At 44.3% G+C, this 21496-nt stretch overlaps 2 protein-coding genes across 9 annotated transcripts; one reads left to right on the plus strand and one right to left on the minus strand.

The window, feature by feature from the left end:
• Window positions 2782–3664, plus strand: LOC8076724 (abscisic acid receptor PYL2). Its single transcript, XM_002437117.2, has one exon. The coding sequence runs from the start codon at window positions 2852–2854 to the stop codon at window positions 3464–3466; it is 615 nt and encodes a 204-aa protein (XP_002437162.1). The 5' UTR covers window positions 2782–2851; the 3' UTR covers window positions 3467–3664.
• On the minus strand, window positions 11985–16124 carry LOC8076725 (homeobox protein ATH1). Of its 8 annotated transcripts, none has more exons than XM_002438534.2 (5): window positions 14995–16124; window positions 13333–14238; window positions 12629–13011; window positions 12441–12501; window positions 11985–12325 (listed from the first exon to the last, which is right to left on the minus strand). In XM_002438534.2, exons 2-5 carry the CDS (start codon window positions 14200–14202, stop codon window positions 12221–12223), a joined length of 1419 nt encoding a protein of 472 aa, XP_002438579.1. In that variant the 5' UTR covers window positions 14203–14238; window positions 14995–16124; the 3' UTR covers window positions 11985–12220. The 8 variants fall into 8 exon arrangements, with proteins under 8 accessions (XP_002438579.1, XP_021304524.1, XP_021304525.1 ...); XM_021448849.1 differs by having other exon boundaries at window positions 13333–14241; XM_021448850.1 differs by having other exon boundaries at window positions 13333–14257.

Raw genomic sequence — 21496 nt, forward strand, 5'->3', positions numbered from 1 at the left:
TCTTGGGTTACACATTCGTAGACATATTCAAGTATTTTGGTAATACATTCACATGAATCAGCACCTGCAGAAGACCAAAAAAAGTTGTTGGTAGTGGTTAGCTATAAATCTCCTCAAGTGCGGGTCCTGTACTGTTCCACCACCTTCATCCTCCATTTTCCTCACAAACTTTCTCCTTCTATTTTCTGAAGCTTGAGCATGAAAAAAATTTAGTATTCCGGTCACCCTTCGTTAGCTAAGCGATATGAGCTCTTTGTCCAGTAGACATGAAATTGGTCACCCTATGTTGGACAGGATACGATCAGGTATCGACATCATAAATATACGATTTGAGTATTCGGATACAGATAATATATCAAATGTTGAATATCCGAACTCAAATACGTACAAAACGGATTCGGTCTCAAATATGGTCAGAAATCTATACCATTTTCACCCCTACTTGTCATCGTAAACCGCTCCTTGTTTTTTCTCATGATGTTTGCTGTCACCAACTCCTCAATACATGCAATTCCCTCATTTTTATTTGTTGCTAGTTCTGCTCCTCCTGCCCCATGGTTTGGGGAGAGGAGGGGGGGTATGTACAATTCTTTAGATACAAACACCGTCCCCTCTAATAACTATGCAAAACTTAGTTACTAGAGATGGAGTGTGACAATTAAGTGATTGTTTTCTTGATCATGAGAATAAATTACTATGCAATGATATTATTATTCTTATAAACACCAGAGAGAATCATGAAGGACTTGGAGCCGGAGAGGACCAGTGTGGCACCCAAATTATGACGGAGGCACAATCTAACTCGAGTTAGAGTCGGCCTCATATCCTAGGAGCAAAATATGAAATTAAAGTGGGAGTCCCGGGGGGCTTTCCGGTTCATCTCTACAAGCACGAGAGGTTCATAAAAGGACAATAATGTGCCATCGGCAATACGTTGACAGAAGGAAAATGCATGGTGACAACCTAAATGATAGCATAGTTTGCTTTTGACGAGAGAGACAAAACTCCGCATATATACCTTTATGCATAGATGGCTTGTCTCAGGACCATCTTATACAAATGCATTATTCGTCCCTTGATTCTCTCACTCACTTCGTGGTTTTATTTCTTCACGCAATGCATGTCCTAAAGTCTTAAATGCTCTTTCACTGTCAAACATAATCCTTGATCATCTTTAGATCACAGAAATATATATATGAAACAGCCTAGGGTGCAGGTTTTTTGCTTAAAATTTGCAGGCCAAATTACAGGCAAAGGCTTCTAATAGTTTCGCGTTGTTTTGAACCAGAGGTATATATATAGTACATGATCTCTACCAAAACCACAAACAATTTACTGAGTCCTTGCTCGCTTGGTGCAAGGGTCCTCGGCCCGGTACCCGGCTACCAGGTATATAAATAAGGCCTTGTTTAGATGTGAAATTTTTTTGGATTTCGCTACTGTAGCACTTTCGTTTGTTTGTGACAAATATTGTCCAATCATAGACACTACCACAATCCTGAATTGCCTTGAGTGCCAAAAACCGCCAAGGAAAGGGGTAAAACCGTCAAGGAAATGATCCTTGACCATGAACCGTCAAGCAAACACACTCAAGATTAGAAGACAAGGGAAATTAATTTCCTTGACGGTTTTAGCACTCAAGGATAATTTCCTTGGAGGCTAACCGCTAAGGAAACTACGACTAGACTTAATTTGTCAAATGGTCAAGGAAATATTACAACCGCCAAGAAAATTATTTTTCTTGAGGGCTAGCAACCTCTAAGAAAACTAATTTTCTTGAGTGCCAACAACCTCCAAGAAAACTAATTTTACTGACTGCGAGCAACCTCAAAAAAAGTAGTTTTCTCGGCTGTTACAAACCTTCAAGGAAAAACCATTTCCTTGGGGGTTACTAGCTGACCATTACCGCCAAGTAAAGTCTAAGAGAATCGGTGTGAGGTCATAATATGGATGTATATGCTTCCCATAGAAAAATTAAATCATTTTGACCAAGTGAGACCATACATTGTTCACAAGTGGATATATCCCTCACATAGTTATATAACTATGTCAAAGATTTATCCACTGTGGATAATGTATAGTCCAACTTTGTTAATATGATTTGAAATTTTTATGCCAAGGTAGTATAACTATATTATGATCTCAAGCCAAATTTCAGAATGTTCTGACACCATTAAGAAATTACTATTTTTTCTGTCAGAGTCACCAAAATAATTATAATCATTTCCTTGGCTAGCAACCTCCAAGAAAATTCAGTAACCCTCAAGGAAATGATAATTTATTTAGTGGTTTAGAATAACACCAAAAAAATAGGTATTTTTCTTAGCGGTTAAGAACAACACTCAAGGAAATAGTAATTTCCTTGACTGTTTGTAGTTACACTCAAGGAAATATTGGAGGTGATTGGAAACCGCCTAAGGAAACAACCATATTCCTTGGCAGTATGCCTCAACCTCCAAGAAATATATATTTCCTTGAGAGTTCACTAGCACCATCAAGGAAACTCTATTTTCCTTGGCGGTTTGATTCTGGCCCTCAAGGAAATTTACGACCGCCAAGGTTATTCTAGTTTCATGTAGTGAGAGTCAAAAGATCCGCCTCGCGATTTACAGACAAATTTTGTAATTAGTTTTTATTTTTTGTCTATATTTAATGCTTCATGCATGTGCCGCAAGATTCGATGCGATGAAAAATCTTGAAAACTTTTTGGTTTCTGGTATGAACTAAACAAGGCCTGATATAACCACCACAACACAAAGCGCAAGCCCATCCCCACAAAAACACACACAGAGATAGGGGCAGAGCGGGTCAGAGGGAGAGACGAGACACCGAGAAGAGAGAGAGAGAGAGCATGGAGACGCACGTGGAGCGGGCGTTGCGTGCGACGCTGACAGAGGCGGAGGTGCGCGCGCTGGAGCCCGCCGTGCGCGAGCACCACACGTTCCCGGCCGGGCGGGTGGCGGCGGGGACGACGACGCCGACGCCGACGACGTGCACGTCGCTGGTGGCGCAGCGCGTGTCGGCGCCCGTGCGCGCGGTGTGGCCCATCGTGCGCAGCTTCGGCAACCCGCAGCGGTACAAGCACTTCGTGCGCACCTGCGCGCTGGCCGCCGGTGACGGCGCCAGCGTCGGCAGCGTGCGCGAGGTCACCGTGGTGTCGGGCCTCCCGGCGTCCAGCAGTACGGAGCGCCTCGAGGTGCTGGACGACGACCGCCACATCCTCAGCTTCCGCGTCGTCGGCGGCGACCACCGCCTCCGCAACTACCGCTCCGTCACCTCCGTCACCGAGTTCCAGCCCGGCCCATACTGCGTCGTCGTCGAGTCCTACGCCGTCGACGTGCCCGAGGGCAACACCGCGGAGGACACCCGCATGTTCACCGACACCGTTGTCAGGCTCAACCTCCAGAAGCTCGCCGCCGTCGCCGAGGAGTCCGCCGCCGCCGCCGCCGCCGGCAACAGGCGCTAGTGATCCTTCCGCCGCTTGTGGTGGGCGCACCCGCGCCGCACGGGGCTGACTTCTGCTGTTACTCTACTTGTATTTTCTGTTCTTTTCTTTTGCCCTTTTTTTTCGTTTTTTTTGTCTTCTTTTTTTTTCCCGCCTGTTGGTCTCGTGCATAAAAAAGCCTCTGTTGCGGCGTAATACAAACTTTTGTTTCTCTCTCTAGCTAGCTATCTCTTTCCTCGCTGTTTTCTTGAGATTCTGAGTTCCTGGGCCACACCGCAGCAGAGCTAGGCTGCACAAAGGATCTTGTGCGTGTGATGGCGTTTCGTTCTTAATCCTGCAAATATTTTACATCGCATCTTATCTTCATCATCATTTGCCTTGAAGAAAATGACAATGATGAATCTCTAGCAAGTATGATCATCGTAGCCACAACCCATGTTGGACCATCATCACCTTATCCTTTGTTTAACTGCTCCAACAAGTCTTGACAAGTAGTATTGGGGTGATGGGAGCCGACATCTCTGATGGCTGCAATGCGAAATGGTACTCGGCCTGTTTGGTTCGTAGGAATTAAAGATAACCTAGGGACCCGTTTGGATCCTTAGAATTGAATTTATTTTAATAGTTATAATTTAGATACATATAAATTAAGCTAATATGATTAAGTATATAAATTATATTTGTATATTATTGTTGGCTATAAGAGAGCAATACTTATGTATCGTATTTCTACCTTAGGGAGCGAGTTGAAAAGTATGTTATAAGTTGCAAAGTATAAACAAATAATGATCATTTATAGAATTAATTTTCATCTCCCACACTATGAATTTGAGATTGGCTTATATGTGAATTTTGGAAAGTAATAGAATATCAAATTCCAAATCAAATCAAATAGAGTAGATTTTAATTCCTCCAAATAAAAGGATCCAAACGACACCTAGTAATAAGGGGGACGGACACTTAGATGGAATGGGCCCGCTAATACGCCCAAAGTACTCACAGCAATATGATGCGAAGCTATTACTCAATGAAAAAACACTTTCTAGATATTGATTATAATTTATATGATCCGAACATACCTTTAATGAGATCTAAACAACCATTTAAGGGTAAGCAAGAAAAAAACAAATGCTTTGAGCTCTAAAATGTGTGGCTTCTTCGGAGAACAAAATAAACACATTACAAAAGAAGTGCCCATTTTGGGGCTCCTACTAATTCATCCACTTGTAAAATGTTTCTCTTTGTTTTTAGAACTGTCTATACAACATTCAAAGTGTTTTGGGCTCTCCTAATATCCATTTTTCGTAGCTTCTTCCTCCTACCGACGCCCACCTCCGCCCACCGCGCCGCCGCAGCACGGTAGGGTCTTGCTAGAGCTCTATGGCCACAGCCGCACCCACGGAGCTTCGGTGAGACCCTACTACTCGGGGCAACCTCATTCTTACTCTCGTCCCCTCCCACTCTCCAACTGCTGCTATGGCCATGGGCGTCCCACCTCGACTTGGTCCGGCCGCCTCCTACCTCCTGTCATCTCTCCGCCGCCTGACCGATCTGCCTCCCCTAAGCCTCTTCTAAGCCTGCTGGAGTTGGAGAAGAAGAGAGGAAGAGAAAGAGAAGAGAAAATTTGAGTGTTCCGACACTCGAGTGTTGGATAATATTTCTCTTGTTTTTATATGGTTGAAAGAGAAATATAAATGCCATGCCTTATGCCTTTCCAATATTCTTCAGTCGATTCCCAAAATTCTGAGTGGGCAAGTTTTTCTGTCTTTCTAGGTGAGCGAATTCTGACTAATGGAACTGATAAAAAGAGCAAAAGCAGTGGCCGCAATTGCTTGGCAACCAAAGCAGAGCACTAGCTACTTATCCAAAGCAACAAGATCCAGCGGTACACGTTATGACAAGTGCACGATCGTTTAAGAAATCAAGCCTAAAAAAAGTCAGCACGCAGAGTATACTGATCTAAAAAAAAGGCACAAATAGTTAGCAACTGCTTTGTTGCTAAATTATTGGGTGACTCTCAGCTGCTTGTTGGGATCACTAATTAGGGCACCCGCAGTGGTGAGTTGACCCATGCAGGGGAGAGAGCGCCATGTGAGCAGAAGAGGATCGAATTGACTCCTTAAAAAAATATCATAGGTCCCACATAAATATAGGCCTTGTTTAGTTCCAAAATGTTTTGCAAAATCGACATTGTAGCTTTTTCGTTTGTATTTGACAAATATTATCCAATCATAGACTAATTAGGCTCAAAAGATTTATCTCGTCAATTTCGACCAAACTGTGCAATTAGTTTTTATTTTTGTCTATATTTAATACTTCATGCATTTGTCTAAAGATTCGATGTGACAGGGAATCTGAAAAATTTTGCAAAATTTGTTGGGAACCCATAACAGAAAAGTGCACACAAATTCTTTAAATAATCTTCCCTGCTTTTCTCCTACGCAGACAGGCGCTTGCTCAAGCCAGATTCAATCAAACAGGTGAGTTGTCGAAAAAAAATCAAACAGGTGAGAAAATTGTTTTTTACTCACCACGAGTCGACTCAAAAATTTGCATCGGTTCTCCTCTCTCTTTTCTAAGTCATCCTCTCCGGTGAGTCAGTTCATTTGCATGCCATGTCGGATGATGAATCACTTTTCCTTCTTTTTCACTAGAGAAGCCTTTGATACAGTAACTGACTGCATGATGGCTTTCATGGGTCTCACACCTTTTTTTTTCCAAAAAGAGAAAGAAAAGGTATTTCCAAAGGCAACACAAAGAATCAATAACGCTCACAGTCACAGGAACTAAAGTTCCAACTAACAAGATATATTAGATATGGACGTATGAGATTGGCACGTCCGATCCCACATCTGTGTATCTTCTGGTGTGGTGAGGATGAACCAAAGAAAGTTTGTTTCGCACTGCAGCTGCATGCAGTGTCCGTGAGCCTATCAAAACGTTCTCTTTTCCCACACTTACAAAAGTCAACCGCCAACTGCATGGCTGTGCCACAACAGAAGTCAACGCACTACACTTGCAGGTCGCGAGATATGGTCTGATGAAGGAGAGATATTCTAGGTTTGGCAAGTAGATCCATGTGGGAGTATTGCGTGATTTTTGTTAGCTATCCTCCAGCTGTCTCGCAAAAAGTAAAGTCTACTATTTGATCGGCATACGAAGTATTGTTGGTATTTGATGGGTTCGGGGTGGTGCAGTATAGGAATGTGAGGGCATCCGGGCAGTGTTATGAATTGATAAGAATTATTAAAGTTGTGTTTGGATAATGAGCACACATTGCCAAGCTTTGCCAAATAAGTTGGCCGACAATTTATTCGCTACACCTTAGGCATTCTTTGGCAAAGAAAAAAAAAGAAAAGAAAAGGGAAAAAAGAGAGACTGATTCAATAACACAAGGGTCTACAACACAAGCCTAGTACTAACAATGTGTTAAAGATGTATTGGACATTGTAACGACAGGTCCTGGAGGAAAAGTAATGACACAAAAGACTGGTAAAGAAACGGAGCAAGGAGAACTTTCTGTTAGATGACTCACCAGACGATCCTTCTAGGTGTGTTATGTTTAGTTTTAAAAATAACCAGATGCATATTACATATGCGCCAGGATCAATTTTCATACAAATGTAACGGCTTCGTTATTAATGGTATATTAGAAACTTATTACAAATACTCAAGTCTCGACGCAGCGGCATCCCCCACTTTCATAGGAAGGTCGATTGTAAAACACGTATGTCGAAGCCCTCTAAACAACTTCTATTTAGGTACATCGTCTATCATCTTCTCCACTATTTTTTTTTAATTTAATTTGTACAAAGATAATAACGTTATTGTACAATGTTCTGTCAAACGCCAACCTCTATCACCGGCAGCGACGGCACGCTATAACACGCACTGGTGGACGCAGACGGGTGGAAACACTAAGAAGATCTGGAAAAACTTAAGAAGAAGATTTTTATCTAACTAACTATAGTACTTGAATCATACACCCTAACTATGCTACTCAAAATATTTTTTTATAATTTTAAATTTACCCTTTATTAAAAAAGAAATACGAAAAAAGGAATTATCACTCCTCTATTTAGGGTCCTAATCCCTATAATTTCAGAGGCGACGGGAGGCGATGTGATGTCTATGGCCCACCGACCATAGACACCAATAGCTTCCCATTGCCTTGCTCCCATCGCCCCCTCATCGTTTTTCATATTCTGGGTCCACCGACCATAGACACATCACACACCAATCGCTTCAGATCGCCTCTCCAACCATTATAAAAATATTATTATAATATATCTTTCCGAGCAGCCTTTATTCTATTTAGAGATAGCAAAGATGAGCAGGTGTCGTACACAACAAATGCAAAAAAAATAATGACATACCTAACTGAATAACAAGGTAAAAGCTGACATAATTTTTCCGTGACAAACAATTTAGTTGGTCAAGTTTTATTAAACAGCCCATTTATTACAACTTTACAAGTGGATCAAAACCCCTAATCACCATTAAGTTGTATAAATTATAGCATAAACACTACAATAATTTTAACCAAGACCGGCATTTTGGATTAACCAAGACGGCCATCCAAAACGTCTCAGATCAAAGGCCATGGTAAATTAGACCCTTTTTCGAGGCGTTTTGGATGCCCACCTTAATTAATAAAATAAGAAAAACAAAACAAAGCGTGAGTCCATCAATGAGGCTCACATAGCCCATTGAGGAGGCCCACCAAGCCGTGCAAGGGTGGAGGTGGACCTAGATGCGCCCGGTGGCCAGATCCACATGGCCGCCGGCAAGCTCACCTTCGTCGGCGGGCTTCCATGCGCGCAGGGAGAGGGAGGGGAACACCGACGCGTAGGGAGAGGGATCCGGTCGGTAGAGGAGCTCGCCCGCTAGTTTGCCGCGCCACCGAGCAGCCGGGAGAGGGAGGCACAAGAGAGTGGGAGAGGTGCGCTGCCATCGTGGCCACCGGATTTAGCCTCCTTGCGCTGCCGAGATCTAGATGCGTCGGATCTGCACGAGCAGAGGTGGTGGCATGTGGCCGTCGGTATGGAGGTGGATCTAGATGCACGTGGCCACCGGTGTGGATGAGCATGAGCCAGCCCTTTGCCGTCGGAGCTTCCATGCTCTCAGGGAGAGGAAGGAGGAGCACCGATGCAGAGAGGGAGGGAGAGGGCACCGCAAGAGAGGGAACAAGTGGATCCAGATCCGCTCGGGTATAGGGGCTGGTAGCGGTGAAGGAGAGAGAGGAGTGGGTTCAAAGATGGGCCAGCATTATCCGAGGCGGGTCTTATAGTATGCCCGCCTCGGTTATTCAATAGTAACTGAGGCAAATGTTTTAAAGTGCCCGTCTCGATTAATCCGATGCATTATTGAAATGGTTCAAAATCATTCCCGCCTCTGAAGGGGTTTTGAAAATGTCGCACTTAAGTGTTTTTACAGTAGTGAAAGTAAAGCACATAAGAATCAAGTCACTCATGATCATAAGCACAATTGATATATCAGTTTAAACTCTATAAATATTACACATGTTATCCTTAGTCATGATGTCCATTTGCCCAGGTTTAAGAGTCCCAATATCACATTACCAAGATAAAGATATAAGGATGGGTTTTACTACAAGGCTTTCGAAAGACATCTCTTACAATAAGCCGAATTCAGCTACTAGGCGAAGAATGATACTCCCCTCTAAGTGGTGAATGGCAAAAAGCGGAATAAACTAAAGTGCATTTACTTGGCTGGCTGGATACCATTCATCAATAATCTATAGTCCTCCTCACGCATTACAGTTATCTACTGACAAAACGCATTTCAGCCGCGTGCCACTGGTGCGGAACGGGAAATAAGCAAGCGGTCGTGGGGGCCCAGCTGATCAGAGGAACAAAGGGAGAGCGGAACACGCGGCCACCGGTGGCATGTCGCTGAAACGCTGGGCCACGGCCCACGCGCCAGAAGAGGTGCGGTCTGCCGTCTGCGGGCTGCGGGCTGATGGCTAGCAGGCCGATGTGGGATGAGAGCAGGAGCGGGCCAGCCGCAGCAGAGCTGCGCTGCTGCTCTTGAAGTGGGCAGCGGGCCAAACTAGAGCACGCCGATACCAAAAGAGTAAGGGAGGAAAGAAAAGAAAAAGAAAATGTGTTTTCTTTTTTAGAGATAGGGTTTTTAAATACTTTTGAAAATATTATAAACCATTTAATTTTTAAAACTCTTAAAATTTTATTACTTAACTATAAAATATAATTTTAAACCCATTTTGAGTATTTTATCTTCTGAACATATTTGGAAAACACCTTTTTTTTAAAAAAATGCTCATTTTAAAGATATTTCAACTTAACTCTGAAATGAACAGTAAACTAATTTTTTTAAAAAAATTAATATTTACTCTAAAAATAGATACATCCTATTTGTGACTTAAACAAATTTACGTAATTATTTTACATAGAATAAAACTTATGCAAAGGCATGAATGCAAGCAAACAAAATATATTAACATGTGAAAATTTTCAAGAAAAAAACACATTTTCAACCTTGAAAAAATATCTTGAAAAAATATAAAAATATATTAAATTGTTTTTATTCAATACTTTCTATTTACAACAAAAATAGAAGTTTTGGGGTGTGACAAACCACTTAACAGAACCTTGTCCCAAGATTCACAAAGTCTAGCAAGGACAGTGATGGTTTTCAAAACCTCATACTTGCCCTGCCTAAGATAGGAGGATGACATAGGTCTCTACCCCTTAACAAGGGTCTTGCTTCACTCAGCATTGATGTTGAAGACAACACTTTCATAAAAAAGGTTTTGTTGTCGTTATTGTTCTCCCTAGTGTTGTTTCTCCATTGTATTGGGGTAGAAGAAATGTTAAAGAATGCAAGACGTAGAGCAAGACAAAGAGAAACCCTAACTACAAACTGAAGTATTAAAGACAACTGATGTCATTATGGATGATGAGAGTCCACAACACACCAACACTCATTATAAAAGAATCCAAATCATGCATAAACATAATAACAAGCACATAAGTGTGCCTAAACAAGTTTACTATGCGGACATGGTCTCTAATCCTCGGGACAAGCGGATGGATTAGAATTAGACTAAGTGTGGTCAATGGATGACAATTTGACCTAACACCAAGTCCTACTAGTGGTGGTCCTATCATTGTTATGTGGGAGCTTGTATTCTTTAACTAATTTACGCTTCTTCATTTATTTATTTATTTATTGTATTCAAATAAATAGGCAAATCTAGAATCTTGGTTCTCAACGGTCTTTTAAATTGATTTTCACTACTTTTTAGGATACATAAGCCAACAAGAACTAGCCCTGGCCATACTCGTGGATGTTGTTGTCGGGTGTATCATGTCTTCATTTACTTATTGTATTCAAATAAATCGTCTATGGAGCTAAAATTTAGGACTATGAGATAACTATTATACCACTGTATGAGTCACTGTCACGCAACTTATGACTTTATTACTTTTATTGCATGTCTTTTATCTCAACTCACAATCTTTCCGTAGTTAGGAAAATTGATCCAATCACGCGGAGACATATGCACATGTATCCAATCGGCTGATTCGGATATCTGGAAAGTCTAGGATTTTTTATGCTTTTTTTTTTGTTTTTAGAAACGAGATATTGAAATGGTAGGAGAAGCCAACACATATGATTCCTATTTTTTAGTGACTTATAAAACTCATTAGTTTACCCTAGTTTTTTAAAACTATTAGATGCTCTTAAATGGCAAGCTTTTAACAAATTTCCTTCGTATCAAATCCCATCCAAAAATAAGATGTGGGCTTTTCTTATTAATCGAAATGGGGCCTAATGTAAGGAATCAGTTTGTGGACAATTTGGAATTCTCAAGGCTTCAACTTTTGGATGGATATATACGGCTGTAAGTAGCCAAACATCTCATGTGGCGCCGCAGATGAAATCCGTGAACCAACTTGGGAAGCGTGACTGGAAGTCTGCAACATTGCTTAGCAGTAGAATGCACAAAGATCCAATCAGCAACAGCGGCATGCTTGTACTTGCGGGCACTTCAAGTCTTTCCAAACCTTTCACTGTTACCAGCAATCATGTGGTGGTGTAACTGTAATGCCGTTCCATCACCTGAATACCGATATGACTGCAAGCATAACAGCGAATGTTGTTTGCTGGACTTTACATGGGCATTTTTTTTCCTTTTCTTTTTGGAGTGGGAAGGTTTGAACTTTGAAGTTCAGATGTAAAATGCGCACAAGGTATCTGATGTTCCTTGCCGGATCCATCTGTTTTCTTATTTGCTATAATTCATATAAATGCATCCAAGAAAGAGTCTATCTCAATGCTGACTGAGTTTCTGCATTCTTGTAGGTAAAAAAATTTCAGATTGATAATAAGATGTGAGTCATCTTACGTGGATTGAAATTGTTGAAGAAAAATTTAGTTCATTCGACCAACAGCGAGCGCAAAATGAACTGGCGATCTGGCTTTACCTGCATGGGATTTAGACCTCCCTTTCCGGCATTCAGAACAAATCATCTTCAGGCGGAGGAAGGAATAGTGACACTGTGACAGCAAAGGACCTACGGTGCAAGTTGCAGATTCTGATAGTTCTATATATACGCCAAGGCGATTACAAGGTTATACATATATATAGATCACAGGGTGGCAGCAACAATGCTTGTGTAAAAGCCCCCGGAGCAACGCTGCGATTACACAATTCCATCCTGGATGTGGGGAAATCACCATCTTATATAGCTTTAAACTGCAATCCCTGCTGCTCACTTTTTCAGGCAATCACACACCCTCCATTCCTCCCGAGGCCTTCTTGAGATCCTCGTACATCTCCTCTATCATCGGCTTCCACAGCCGAACGCGGGCGTTGATGAACCAGTTGGAAACCTGCCAATGCAAATGCAACAAATGCATTACCGGTGTATTTCTTGATTCTTGGTAGAGCTGCTGAGACCTGATCTGAATAAAGTTGCAAGCAGGCTGAAAAAGCATGAAACTGTACCTGGCTCCTGCTCAGGCCGCTCCTAGCTGCTAACATCTCCTTCTCGTTGTCTTTCGGGTACCTGAATGATGAGACATGGATTAATTAGTCTTGCATGGTACGAGGCTATCTACCATTTGTATGTGGTAAAAGAGATGCTGAAAGCCCAAAGATTTCTCTGAATGTGAAACAGAGACAGAGACACTTACGGGCGGAGGAAGTTCTCGAACATCCAGGCTTTGAGCACGGCCACGGACTTCTCCGGGAGGCCGCGCTGCGGCCGCCACGACTGCTGGTCGCCGCGCCGGAGCTGCCGCAGCGCCCAGTGCTTCTGGATGAAGGCCGACTCCCAGCTGCGCTCCCTGTCGGCCAGCGTCAGCGACAGCGACGACGACGACGACGGCTGATCCCCTCTCCGCGTGGCCGCCGCGATCTCGCCTGTGATCCGCGCCCTGAGCCTCCGGTGCATCGCTGACACCGCGCCGTGCGCAAACGGCGCCGAGAGCGCGCCGCCGCCCGGGCGCACCAGGCTGCCGTACTTGCATGCCGCGCTCTGGATCTCGTCCATGCATTGCTTGCACCGTTGGTCCATCTGCACCGAGTAGAGTATAATAAATCAAGTGATGTTATTTTAATCTTATACTCTCTCCATCCCAAATTGTAAAGAATCTTAAAAAATCAAAGCAACTCAAGTTTGACTAAAATTATAAAAAAAATTACAAAGTTTTATGGTATCAAATAGATATACTATAAAAATATAAGTAATAAAAAATCTAATGATAATTAGTTGATATTATAAATGTTATTGTCCTATATCCTATAAATTTAATCAAACTTAACATGCTTTGACTCTCCAAGATTTTGGGACGGAGTGAGTAATACTTAAATAAATATAAGAGTTGGCGTTACTCACAATCTGTAACAGTTTCTGGAGATCGTTCTTGAGCTTATGATTGTGCTCCTCTGAGCCAAGAAACATCGACGGGTTCGGGTCGGATGACGACGTCGTCTTGGAGCAGCTTGATGATGGCAGCGGGCAGCTCGCCTCACCGCCACCGGTGGTGAAGCCGGCGAACCCGGCCACGTCTTGCAGCAGGCAGCCGACGAACTCGTCCAGCGCCTGCTGTGCGATGTTGGCGTACCCGGACCACCGCGACAGGACCTGCGAGAAGTGCATGGGCACCTGACGCACCACCTGTCCGCCGGCGCCGCAAGGAGGCTGGAACAGACCGGGGCCAGAGCAGCTGACCTCCGAGGACTGATCCGGCAGGCTCGCACTCACAGCACCTGCCGTCGGCGAGGACCCAGCGCGCAGCCTGAGCGACAACTCGCTCGCCGGCGCCCCGGCGAACTGCGCGTGACCAGAGAACCACGTCGTCGGGCAGTAGTACGAGGACTCGTGGATCCATCCGCCTTCCGCCGGCTCGCCGGCGATACTAAGCTGCTTGGCCATCCTGGGCGCGTGAGCCACGGTGACATCCCAGGGCGACGGGACGTACGAGTACGAGTACGACCCGCCGCCGGTGACGCCGTAGGCACCACCAGCGTGCGTCGTCTCCTCCGGCGACACGCTCTGCAGCGCGGTGGCACGGAGCAGCTGGTGGCCGGCAAGCAGCACCGAGCCGTCCGCCGGGAAGCTCGAGGCGGCGATGTCCGCTGCCGCCGGTTCGCCGACAAACCCAAAGCCGCTGCTGGGCGTGTACTCCGGGACGTGGAAGAGGGGTGCGGCGTCGGCGCTGATGATATCACTGCCATCGCCGCTGACGAAGCAGTTCCTCGTCATGGCGTCGACTCCGACTCCGACTCCGAGGCCGAGCTGCTGCTGATAAGACGCGTTGCTGCCGGTCATCTTTGGGTGGCAAACGTCGTAGATACCGAATTAAAAAAAAAAAGAACCTGAAACTGAAACTGAATGCAGCAGCGCGAGTGGGATAATAAATTAATGGATGAAGAAAATGGTGGCGACATGAATACTAGTCAGGACAAGGTTTAGCAGATTGCTCGTCCTATACCAGGAAAAAAAATGGGGAAATGCAAAGGTAACCTGGCAGCAGCAATCAAGCATGGACATTGCAACAGAGATGCACATGAGAGAGGCTAGGGCCGTAGGCGGCGTTGTTCTAGTTCCCCCAGAGAATAAATAAACTAGACCACAGGAGGAAAAAAGTTACTATATCCTATAATTAGTAGGTAGGCTGTGTGTATCTTGAAGTACTCTCTACTTGTTTAAAGCACACAGTTAAACAGGATGTTGGTCAACACTAAGAAATGTGAGCCTCAGTTTTCAAAGGGACAAAGCTAGCTGGAGGCATCATCAGTTACTAGTATTACTGTAGTAATTCTCACAATGCAAGAAACCACTGAATGCCAATATTAAGAAACTACTGAATGCCAATGTGCCACCAGCAGACCAGCCAAGAGCCCAAGATACTGATGAATTAATAAAATAGGCTTAGCCGACATGCATGACAACAGCTACAGCTACAGCTACAGCTAAGCATATACTCCTAGATAGAATCGACTTCTTGGAAGCAAAGCAAGCATATATTAGAGGCTCAAGAGTGAGGACCCAAACCTTATCAAATCATGCAGAGAAACACAGCTGACAGTCTACTGAAACGCCAACCACCACTGAAGGACGTAGTGGTAGCTAGCCTCAGCTCGTCCCAGGAATGGAACCGGCCAGCTGGAAGCAGCAGCAAAGTCCAGCACAGGTATATGCAGTACGTAGATAGAGAAAGCAAGAAGCACTGGTATTTTGAGATGCGCTAGCTAGCTGCTGAGCTGAGAACTTTGAAGCTGCTGCTGCTGCTGCTGGCCACTTATACACTAAACTAAAACGGAAAGGGGAGCGTTTCCTAATAAAACGGCTGCAGGGCGCATGCCAGCAGAAACGAATGGCGTGCGTGTGTGGTGGGGGTGAGGTGTTGTGTGGTGGTTGTTTGCTTTGCTTTGCTTTGCAATCCTTGTGGCCCGGGCGATCGAGAAAGAAAGGAGCAGCAGCGGCTAGCAGGAGGCCGGGGAAACAAGGCGGTCAGGGAGAGGTGTTATCAGGCAGGGGCAGGGGGCCGGGGCGCCATGATCAAAGCAAAGCACGAGAGAAATAGAGAGAGAGAGAGAGAGAGAGAGAGAGGACGAAATCATGCATGCATGCATGCACATCTCAACAAGCGCCAATGGTAGCCCACACCCACTTGGAAAGAAAGCCCGGCCGGTGGCGGCCCCCTCCCCTGATCATGATCAGACCGAGATTTGGGACTCGATCATGGCCTCTCACTCACCACACAAGCAGCAGCTAGCCTCCTCGATCCCTCTCGCTCCTAACCAAGTGAACATGCATATGCATGGGATGGGTCCTAGCTACTCTAATCCTACCAAGGGCTAAGAGCCAAGGGAATGGAGGGATGCAATGCAGCAATCACATAGACATAGTCATGCCAAGGCAGCAGCAGCCAGCAGCAGCAGCATATGGAGGATGGCGCCCCGAAACTGAAAGTGGGCGATGCCCATACGCGGCTGGCTATACAATGCTCGCGCACAGTGGCAGTGCTCGCCAAAGCAAAAGACAGGTTCAGCAGGCATGGGGGAGGGATCATTTCCTTTGGATCATAGCTAGTATGCATGAGTGCATCATGGCCGGCCTGATGTGTGTGTGTGTGTGTGTGTGTGGAATGTGTCTGAGTCTGACTCTGAGAGAAAGGGCGGAGAAGATACTACAGAGAATGGGGAACGGTACTACTCCTTTAATTTATGGGGACTTATCACCTCATGATTGCCCCGCCCCATCCCACGATGCATGAGGGTCAGGCCAGGGCAGCAGATTATTTGCACCATATATACAGTATGGTAGTATCGAGTAGTAGATGGAGTAAACAATTATATGCATGCATGACCTCATGCATGTGTATGCTTAGGAGTAGGGTCTTGATGCTAACAACAGCAGCAGCAATCATGGTTCCATCCCATGATCCCAACCCATGAGGCAGGCACTGTCGTCGATCTATGTGAGGATGCGGACCGACATGTAGATCTACAATTGTGGGAAAGAAACAAGGGCTCTTTCACGACAAAGCCGGGGCCACTCACAGTCACAGTACCACCAGGCTCTCAGGCTACTGTCTATACATGCATGCAACCAGCTCCATCGCTTTCCACTTGCCTCAGCAAATGCAAGCGAGAGAGCACGCTAGGCCAAGGCAAGTGCGTCCAAGCCAACTTTAAGGCTCCCTCTCTCTCTCTCTCTCTCTCTCGTTTTCATCAGCGGCCGGCATGCACATGCACGCACACTTGCCATATCAATCAGCAGCATGCGGCATGCATGCGTGGTTTTTTGAATCAAATCTTAGTTTAGATTGCAAAAAGAACTACCACTACTAGGTTCGCAAGAAGACAACGTGAAATGTGTTTCTTTTTTGAAAACGAAAACGAGGACACAACACAAACGTGAAACGGCCTCGTTTAGTTTCGAAAAGATTTCGGATTTCGGTACTGTAGCACTTTCGTTTGTTTGTGACAAATATTATCCAATTATAGACTAACTAGGATCAAAATATCCGTCTCGTGATTTCCAGCTAAACTGTGTAATTAGTTTTTGCTTTCATCTATATTTAATGCTTCATGCATGTGCCGCAAGATTCGATGTGACGCGGAATCTTGAAAACTTTTTGTTTTTGGTTGAACTAAACAAGGCCTAAACGGGGAGTGGCCAGCAGGCTTTTTGGAGGGAGGACAAGCTTCCCCCTGCCTCCCTCTCTCTTTATGTCAGCGGTGTGCATGCACTTATCTGCTTGGTTTTGGCACACATCCGGCATCCTCTCCTGCCGCGCTCTGTCAAGAGTGATCAGGGCAGCCAAAAGATCTGGAATCTGTTTGCAGTCTGCCTGCTGCTGCGGTTGCCGGTGGCAGCTTGTGCACTGACACTCCCTCAGCCTATCAGCCTTACGATCATGGATCATCCATTAGCGAGATGAGACATGGAAAAATAAGAAATATCTAAGGTCTCATTTAGTTCAGTCCAAAATTCAAAAACTTTTCAAGATATAATATCAAATTAAATCTTACAGCATATGCATGAAATATTAAATATATAAAAAAAATAAATTGCACAGTTTATATATAAATTGCGAGACAAATCTTTTAGACCTAATTAGTCTATAATTAAACACTAATTGCCAAATACAAATGAAAGTGCTAAATTACCCAAATCTAAAAAATTTAGATCTAAACAAGGCCTAACTAAAAGTATCTAGAGGTATCAAATAGACGAAGATATTATCAAATTAGATGGGACAAGTACCAAAAATATGTAGGATAAGATCTATTTTTCATTTTATATTTTATTTTAAATAAGGGTAAATCAGTCATTTATGTGGAACATTAATTACTAAATTATCCTCTATAATGTATTTTTTAATTAATTACTCAGAAAATAAAGAAGATGAAAAAACCTGAAAGCACCGAGATACTTTTTCAACCATCATAAAAGATCTTAACAACAAACCAGTAGTGCTCCTCTGTCCTACCTCCCTTCCACACTAGGGCTTTGTTTACTTCCACCCCCTAAAATTTTTCAAGATTTTCCATCACATTGAATCTTTAGACGTATGCATGAAGTATTAAATATAGACGAAAATAAAAACTAATTGCACAGTTTGGTCGGAATTGATGAGATGAATCTTTTGAGTCTAGTTAGTCCATAGTTACACAATAATTACCAAAAAAAAAGATGCTACAGTATCATGAATTTTTTTTCCTTCGTACTTAGACTGACCGGCCAGGCAGGTCAACCACAATGAAGTAATAAACCAGTCCACATTAGCCATTAAAAAAATTCTCCACAGATCAGTTGAAACATTATGAAAATGGCCGACAAAGCGGTCAATAGCAAAGAATACTCATATGAACTGTCCGTAAGGAATAAAGAAGTACTCCCTCCATAAAAAAATCAATTAGAATCTGGATCAGTCATTTAAATTTGACTAATTTTATAAAAAAAATAACAACATCTATAACATAAAATGTTTATCTTATAAAAATATATTCTACAATAAATTTAATAATACTAATTTGACACTATAAATTTTAACATTTTTTCTAGAAATTTAGTCAAAGTTTAACTTAGGGCACTCTCAATGCTAGAAACCATATGTAGTTTCTATACATATTAATTTTTGTAGACATGGTTTCTAACTTAGGCCCTGTTTAGATTGCAAAAATTTTGGCTCAAAGAGCAATTTTTTTTGGCCTGCCAACTAAACAGGGCCTAAAAATTTTGTGGCAAAAAATTTGACCTACAGGGCCTGCAACTGTGCACTAACACCCACGCCAGCCCACCAATCGTGAACCCTATCCGATCCCCCCTTCCCCCCCGCAAACCCTCCGCTATTTCTTCTCCCGTCGTCCAAACCACCAACCATGAAACCCTAGCGCGTAGCCAGCCTACTGCCGCCTCCCCCCGCCGCCGCAGCTCCGCAGCCCCCCACGGCACCTATTCCATCACGCCGCCGCGAACCCTAGCCTCAAACCCTAGCCATTTCCCCCGCCGCCGCAAACCCTAGCCCTTTCCTCCCTGCCGCCGCAAACCCCCACCCCGCGGCGTCGTTTCCATCCCGCCGCCGCCAACCCTAGCCTCAAACCCTAGCCGTTTCCCCCCGCCGCCGCAAACCCTAGCCCTTTCCCATGGACGGCGCGCACAGAGATTGCTTCAGCGGCAGCCACTTCGCCGACGATGCCGTCTTCGGAGTCCACGAGGGTGCCATGAACGACGCCAACGTCGAGGCGCCCCGCACGAACTTCACCGGCGCCGGCAGCAGCAGCGGCATCAACCCACGGTTGGCGTCGCTCGACATCAACTACGGCTCTGATTTGACTCAGATCGGACTAGGTCAGCACGTTCCCCCCCGTTCTGCTTCGCGTTCTTTGACTTTCAATCCGCCGCTCCGCGTTGATGACTCCCCCACAGATGGCGTCTTCCTTCAACCCCCTTCTTCTTCCCGGATGCCTTGGATGCCTGGCGGATCTGGGGGGGCATATCCTCTCCGCGAGGGTATGGGTACTCCGGCGTGCCCTTCATCCCGGGCAGATCTGGTGGCCGCGGACCCACATTGCAAGGCCCGTCCCCGCGCTGCAAGGGCCGACCGTGAAGACAACCCGGACCAGCAGCAGTTCTTCCCCTGCATGGATGGCTTCCGCTACCCGGTGAGTATTCATAATGAATTTTCCTTCCTGTTTATACTTCCTTTTTGTGGGCATGATTAATGTAGTGGATTTTAAAATCAAGTTGGCATTCTGTACAAAGATATTTAGTTTATGTACATTCTTATTATCTGTGCTGCCAAACAAGATGGTTTTGTCTGCTAGGTATTTAAGTTTCTACACAATAGTTCTATTTTGTTCTAGGTATTTAAGATGCATTTGTTTGCTTTCTACGTGCCAGTTTCATAAAATAGGTTCATCATGACTGTTCAAAAACTATGTTTCTGTAGCACCCTAAGTAGTTCTCTGGTCTAGGTACTGAAACACAAGGGTAGTTGGGATCCATAGAGATTGCGTGTCTTCATTGACATTTACCACTCTCAAATTAAAAACGGCAACTACAACAATGACGTCATGAGCAGCGCTGGGTGGAAGGACATCAAGCATAAGTACTTCTTGGCTACTGGTTTAGTTCATGAGAGGGACCAGTTCAACGGTAAAGTGTAGGACCTCAAGGCTGAGTGGAGGTTATGCAATTCGTTGCACAGGTCTTCTGGCCTGGGAGGTAGTGGCTACAATATTTATGCTGATGACGACTGGTGGGAGAAAGAGAGCAAGGTACCACCAAATTGTTTAAGGTTTCCAATACAAGTCTATGCATGCAGTCTTACAAGAGTTCAATTCTTATTATAGGGCAAGAAGGCATTACTGAAAATAAGGGATGCAGGCATGCCTGACTACCTCGGGCAGCTTGATGACTTGTTTACTGGATTGACGGTTGATGGGTCTACTACATATAGGCCTGGAACTGGTGCGACGATCGATGCCATTGGAGTGGATGACTCCGATGACGAGGATGCGCAGCATGAGCGACAGGAGGATGTTGCAACCCCTGCCAGGCCCGGCTCTAGGGGGTGGGCAGGCAGTGCGACCGCCGCAGGCCCACAGAGCTAGGGGGCCCAAAATAATATAAATAATTAGTATATATAATTTTTTATTTGGCATAACTAACACATATAAGTCTTTAAAATTCCATTGTAGGTGTCTTCCAATCTTCCTATTGTATGTAACTTGGAAGCATTAGAGCACAAGCAGCGAAATCAAGAGACTAGAGGACGATTTATTTTCTACCGGCGCTAAACCACCGATGCTTCCTAATTCAGCCTTGTTTAGTTCTCAATTTTTTTTTGTTTTGTTAATCTTTAGACACATGCATAGAACATTAAATATAGATAATAAAAAAATCATTACACAGTTTATATGTATTTTATGAGACGAATCTTTTGAGCCTAATTAGTCCATAATTGGACACTAATTGTCAAATAAAATAAAAATGCTACAATAACTAAATCTAAAAATTTTGTGAACTAAACGAGGCCTTTCTATTCTCTTCCAAATTCCCAATTCCCAAATCTCCTATCGATTGATCATTGAGGCATCAATGCACATGCAAATACGGATGCCGAGTCAGCAACGACCGATGCTAGTTGCCAAGTCGCAGACTCACTAGCTCGCTGTGGCACCACCACTACCGCGAGACGATGCAACCAACAACAATGATGGATAGCAGATGTGATCTCATTCAACAGGCTCTTATCTTATTGCTTGCCCAAGGGCCCTTTAAATTATAGAGCCGGCCCTGACCCCTGCAAGTTGAAAGGTCCTAATATGGCTAGAGGGGGGGTGAATAGCCTATTAAAAAGTTCTACAAATTCACTAGAGCAAGAGGTTAGTAAATAACAAAGCGAAGCTTTTTGCTCTAGCTCTAAGGGGTGTTTGCAAGCCACCTGTCCAACAATTCTAGTTGATATTATCACTAGGCACACAAGAGCTATGTCTCTACTTACACTAGAGAGCTACCTAAAGTTTCTATACAAGTATGT

The sequence above is a fragment of the Sorghum bicolor genome, chromosome 10, assembly GCF_000003195.3.
Source record: "Sorghum bicolor cultivar BTx623 chromosome 10, Sorghum_bicolor_NCBIv3, whole genome shotgun sequence".
Taxonomy (NCBI): Eukaryota; Viridiplantae; Streptophyta; class Magnoliopsida; order Poales; family Poaceae; genus Sorghum; species Sorghum bicolor.

What these genes read in the sequence shown, in the direction of transcription:
- LOC8076725 (XM_021448844.1), bottom strand. Translation starts at nt 14,508, where the DNA reads ATGTGCATCTCTGTTGCAATGTCCATGCTTGATTGCTGCTGCCAG. An exon ending in TCCAGAAACTGTTACAGATT is followed by an intron (nt 13,012 to 13,332) that starts GTGAGTAACGCC and finishes TACTCGGTGCAG; the next exon opens with ATGGACCAACGGTGCAAGCA. An exon ending in TTCGAGAACTTCCTCCGCCC is followed by an intron (nt 12,502 to 12,628) that starts GTAAGTGTCTCT and finishes CTCATCATTCAG; the next exon opens with GTACCCGAAAGACAACGAGA.
- LOC8076724 (XM_002437117.2), top strand. Translation starts at nt 2,852, where the DNA reads ATGGAGACGCACGTGGAGCGGGCGTTGCGTGCGACGCTGACAGAGGCG.